This window comes from Egretta garzetta, unplaced genomic scaffold, assembly GCF_000687185.1.
Source record: "Egretta garzetta isolate BGI_Z169 unplaced genomic scaffold, ASM68718v1 scaffold170, whole genome shotgun sequence".
NCBI lineage: Eukaryota > Metazoa > Chordata > Aves > Pelecaniformes > Ardeidae > Egretta > Egretta garzetta.
The window spans coordinates 954297-959093 of record NW_009258380.1 but is presented as its reverse complement, the minus strand read 5'-3'; the positions used below and the strand labels follow the sequence as shown (position 1 = coordinate 959093).

Here is a 4797-nt window from a genome sequence, read left to right as displayed (position 1 = left end):
AGAACAAGATAGACTTTTTTTTATTGTTTTAAATTGTTCTTTGTCTGTCTTGGGCAATTACTTTTCAAGCTGCTAAAAGCAACTAAAGCAGTTCAGACAAGAAACAACTTCTTTGCAAGACCCAGATACTCCAGGTCCTCTGCCTCCAGTGCACTTGGTTGTAAAATTCACAAATTGTTGGAAAACTAAGTTTCCAATAAAAAATGTTTTTAAAAGGAAGGTTGTAGGCCTTGCAATTAAAAACTAACCTTGAAAACAGCTTTGAGCAGAAGACAGCTCATGCAGCACTCTTTTACTGTTAGCAGCCTGGAAAGTTTGAGGTGCACTTTGTAGTTCTTATTTCAGTGAGCTGGAGCGATCACATTTATTAACTATTTATTTCTCCTCCAATCCTTTTATTAAGATATCACATTAAGATTCTTCTCAATCCCTGCCACTTGCTATGACTCTACGCATGACAGGAGTCATTAAAACCTCCAGCTCCCCTTGTCAAAATTTATGATAGCCAGCACAGCAGATGGAAAACTTGCCAGTAAGTATAATTTAAACTGACTAATATCAGACTAATCATCATAAGGACTATCATAATGATGGCATTATTCATGAACATATTTATTTTGTTAAAGCCTTCCCACTTGGAAATGAAGACATCTGGCATACTAGAGTGCTGCAAAATCAAAGGAAGGGCAAGAAAACTTTCTGTTGGCTGGTATGTGGGGTCCAGGTTAAGACATTTTTCACAGCATTTGAAACACACACAGAATTTTTTGCCCCTGTAACCAGACTGCCTTTTCCTCCTGTATTTTGTTCAAAGTTCTGGCTCTTGGGCTGGTATGTTATCCAGAGTTTTGGGTACCTCAAGCATGTTTAGAGAGGGGTGCTAGGTGCAAGTTACGGCAGTGCTCTTGACCTTCATGGCTGCCCTTTGGAGACCTCTCATGCAAGATCTCTTCATGCATACTCTAATTAGAAGTGAAGTATCTATAATCCATTTGCTAAGGTTCATAAGCAAGGCACTGATAAAGGCCTGACTACAGCAGTGTAAACAGTACAGAGATAATAAAAATACTACATGACTAATCCCTCCCTGTCTCTCTTTCTACATCCAGAATTTGCAGGATGACAAGGCTTAGGTACCTACCTCAGAGAAACCTGGGGAGAATTGGATCAATTAACGATTGCAGAGGGCTTTCAAACGCTAAAGTCTTTACATGCAATAAGTGGCTACCTATAGTAGGAAGCCATTGCTCTCTTTCCTAAAATTGAAAAAAGTGACATTGCCCACCACCACAATCACTGACATCATCCTAAAGCCACCTCATATCTGTGAGTGCTCCACTCAGAAAAGCTCAGCTAAGACATATATTCCTGTTAATATTATCAGTACGGCTTGCTGAAATTCACTGCACTAGGCTGCTCACTGACACCTGCAACAGCAGAGAGAGAGGGCAAATGAGCGGATATGAGAGAGAGAGGGAGAGATCTCTAACATCGCTGAGCTTTACAGTGCTCACTCCCAATCCACTTAAAATGCCTGCCACAAACCACACTGTCACTTCTGCCTTGCCGCTCGGAGATGCTAACCCAATGGACCACAACAACCTCCTGCTGCAAGCAAGTAAAACGCTCACCTCTTGCTTGTCTTTAAGACACAAGTATCTAGAGATAAAAAACACCAGCACAGCGTGGAGCGAGTTGCAGCACACTTTTTCCAGCTACCTCCGTTTCCCAGCCTGGCATTTCTAGCTGCTGCTTGCGATAGAAGCTGCATTATTTCGGCAACAGCTTTCTATATATTTTTTTTTAAACTACATTTTGCCTCATTTGAAGTCTGTTTCAAAACCCAAAGATTTTGTTTTCTTTTGCACGAGCTCCTTTGTAATAAGCCAGCGACAGCAACTTTCATATAGGAGCAAGGTTGCAAAGAAGCTTCTGCAGCCCTTGCGCAACTCTAACTCTACCGTATATACTGTGACAGGATTTACATCAGACCCACATGCTGAAAGCAAAACATAAACCAAAGGGCCTCTGCTTTTACCAGAATGGTCTCAGTCAAGAAAGGAAAAGCCAGGCTAAAAACATTTAGATGTGGCAAACTACTTATAAAGAAGCAAAATTACTTATCACAAATGAGACAACAGACACCTTAAATCTATAGAATGTATTCTGCCAAAGAATAACTTGAATGTGTACAACTCCAAAACCAGAGCAAAATAAAAGGATATCTAAAATAGTACTATTATCCCTGCAACACATGAACAGTTTTAATTTAAAAGGACACTGCCAAGTAATGATTTTCAGTAATAGTTTTAATTGGGTTTATTCCCATATTCCTTAGTGGCAGGACTCCCACTAGGATGTGAGATAAAGCAATAAAATGTTGACTATTTTCTTTTCTTCTTTTTAGGACCCTGTCATTACAGTATTGTAGCAAATTGATTTTTCTTCCTTTTTCAGAAACATGAAGTATTGCTCACAGATGTTTTGTATTTAAATGTTTTCCTCTAGCAATGCAGCTTGTTGTTCTGATTTTTTGGTAAAGCAGGAATTACAATGCCTATTTCATTTTATTTCTTTCAGAATGAAATCATCAACAATGTGACCAACTCTTTCTGAGGTCAGAAATACAGTTCCTTCATCGGTCATTTCAAAAACCCGTGCAACTCCATGTTTAACCTCTGGCTTTTCTTTGCTCTTAGTGCTATGGCACTGGTCAAAAGAAACAAAACCACGAGGAGGCTCTGCAGAAGGGCACTTAGAAAATTTGATCCAGCTTGAAACAAGTATGAAATAACATGGCTATCTGAAATTACTGAGAGTGTCCATTTAAATCACTGCTCTTCGGCTGGTAAACGAGAAGGAAAAAAAGAAGGAAACCTAGACCACACGAACATTCAAAGAAACGGGATAAGCACTCCCCAGACAACATGCTGGGCCTGATCTCTCCTCTACCCTTCTCCCTGCAACTCTCGTCACCTCCTTCTCCAGAAGCCAACCTCCGCACCTCTCGAGCTCCTCTTGGGACCCTCTGCGCCAATTGCCCTTCCCTGTCGCCTCCAGCTCCACAGGGCAAGTCCAGCTGCAGTGTTCGTATCGGAGGGGAGCAAGACTGTCTGACTACCGGCGAAGGTATGGCACTAAAGAGGCAATTAAAACAACTACTCACATCTTGTGCAAATATTCTCTCCCTCACTCTCTGATACTCCTCTTCTCTCTCTTCAATTGATTTACTTCGTCTGTCATCTCTAAATGGAAGAATTCTGTTTTGCTGAGCAGAAAGAAAACCAGGAGGGTTATATAAGTTGAGCTGTTAAAAACTGCCGTTAAGTAACTGTCAGCTGAGAATAATAAATGTTCACTTAAACAAATGAAGCATGAAAATGATAGCTGTCATTCCTGCACGAAGCGCCCGGCAAGGCTGGGCACCCGAGGGTTTCCAGTCAGATACTGCACGTGGGTTCGTTCAGCGACTGGCCGAAACGAGGCTTTCTGCATGGCTTTTGTGGACCCGCCGTCCTAAAATCGGGTGTTCTCACCCCAAGCCTAAGTGCTATTGCTCTCAACTGCTAAGATTTCTTGACACTCCTACCGGCTGCGAGGAGCAGGAGGGCAGGCAGCGCTGCGCTACCTACGAAATCCAGGAAGAAAAGAGGGAAACTAGGCTGCAAGAGCTAAACTGCAAACCCTAGAAGAAACCCACCAAAGGCCATGTGTGTACAAGGATGAGAAGTCCCAAATATTGGGCATGACAGTTTTAACCATTTCCACACCATAAGGAACCCTCGACTTCGGTTTCGCTGGGAAAAGAAGGGCCATTTGTGCCTCTCGGTAAACCACAGTGCAGGAAATGGCTGTGCCGTGGGAGGGAGGAGAGGAGTAGAGGACCCCCAACAAGAAATGCTTCATTGGCAACTGGGTTTCAAGTACTGCCCCTTCTCCCCCTGCACCCCAGCAGCTGGTGAGATAGGTCACGCTGCTCTCCTTTGCCTGCTCCCCATGTTCACCGCACCCTGAGAATGCTTGGGGTTTGTTTTTCGAAGCCAACTCAGATGCAGCATAACTGGCAAGGTTGCTATGTGAAAACATGAAGGAGGGTGGCAATGAGAGACTCACTGGCAGGTCCCTCCACAAACATAACCTAAGCAAAGAAAGCACACGCTGTCTTCTTACCTGTGAGAATTTTCTTATAAGAGCAATTCACGTCAGAACCCTTTTTGATTATTTTTCGTTTTGTTAATATATTCCACATACACAGCTTGCACTGGATTGAAACAGCACGACACCCGCTTTTAAAGGCAGCACAAAACACACACATTTCCCTGGCGCTCCCCTACTCATCGGGCTCACCTGAGGTAAGGTAGTGTTATGGCACAGGCAACACAGAGGGGGAACGTCTGCCACAGTACATGCACGACAAGCAAGTTACACAGACAGTAAAAGGTGGTGAGGGCACAGGAGGAGGGAGGGAACTAAAAAGATGAAACGGATTTATTTTTGTTAAAACTTTAATTTGTTTAAAATTTAAACTGGTTTTTAAAAAAAAAAAAAAATCAACCTGGCCTCACCATCACATGTTTGTTTGGGGCATTTTTTTTTAATTTTTTTTTTATTTTTTAATATTTTTTTTTCCTCTCCCCGTTTTGGGCTACATCAGTTTACCATCGGTCCATACTGAAATCCAACTCTGAACGGGTAACAACAGAAGGAGGAAGCTGTAGGGAGCGGAACAACTGCCATAGTTAGGCGAGACATTGAGAAATGCGACGGACACAGCCTTCCACGCAGCCCGGAGCCGCC

General features: G+C 42.8%; 1 protein-coding gene across 1 annotated transcript in view; it reads right to left on the bottom strand.

The window, feature by feature from the left end:
- ARPP21 (cAMP regulated phosphoprotein 21) overlaps positions 1–4797 on the bottom strand; it is a 105169-nt gene that overhangs the window by 73577 nt on the left and 26795 nt on the right. Inside the window, exon 9 of the mRNA XM_035896578.1 lies at positions 3167–3268. Within this exon, the coding sequence (XP_035752471.1) occupies positions 3167–3268 (102 nt within the window). The remainder of the gene's footprint in view (positions 1–3166; positions 3269–4797) is intronic.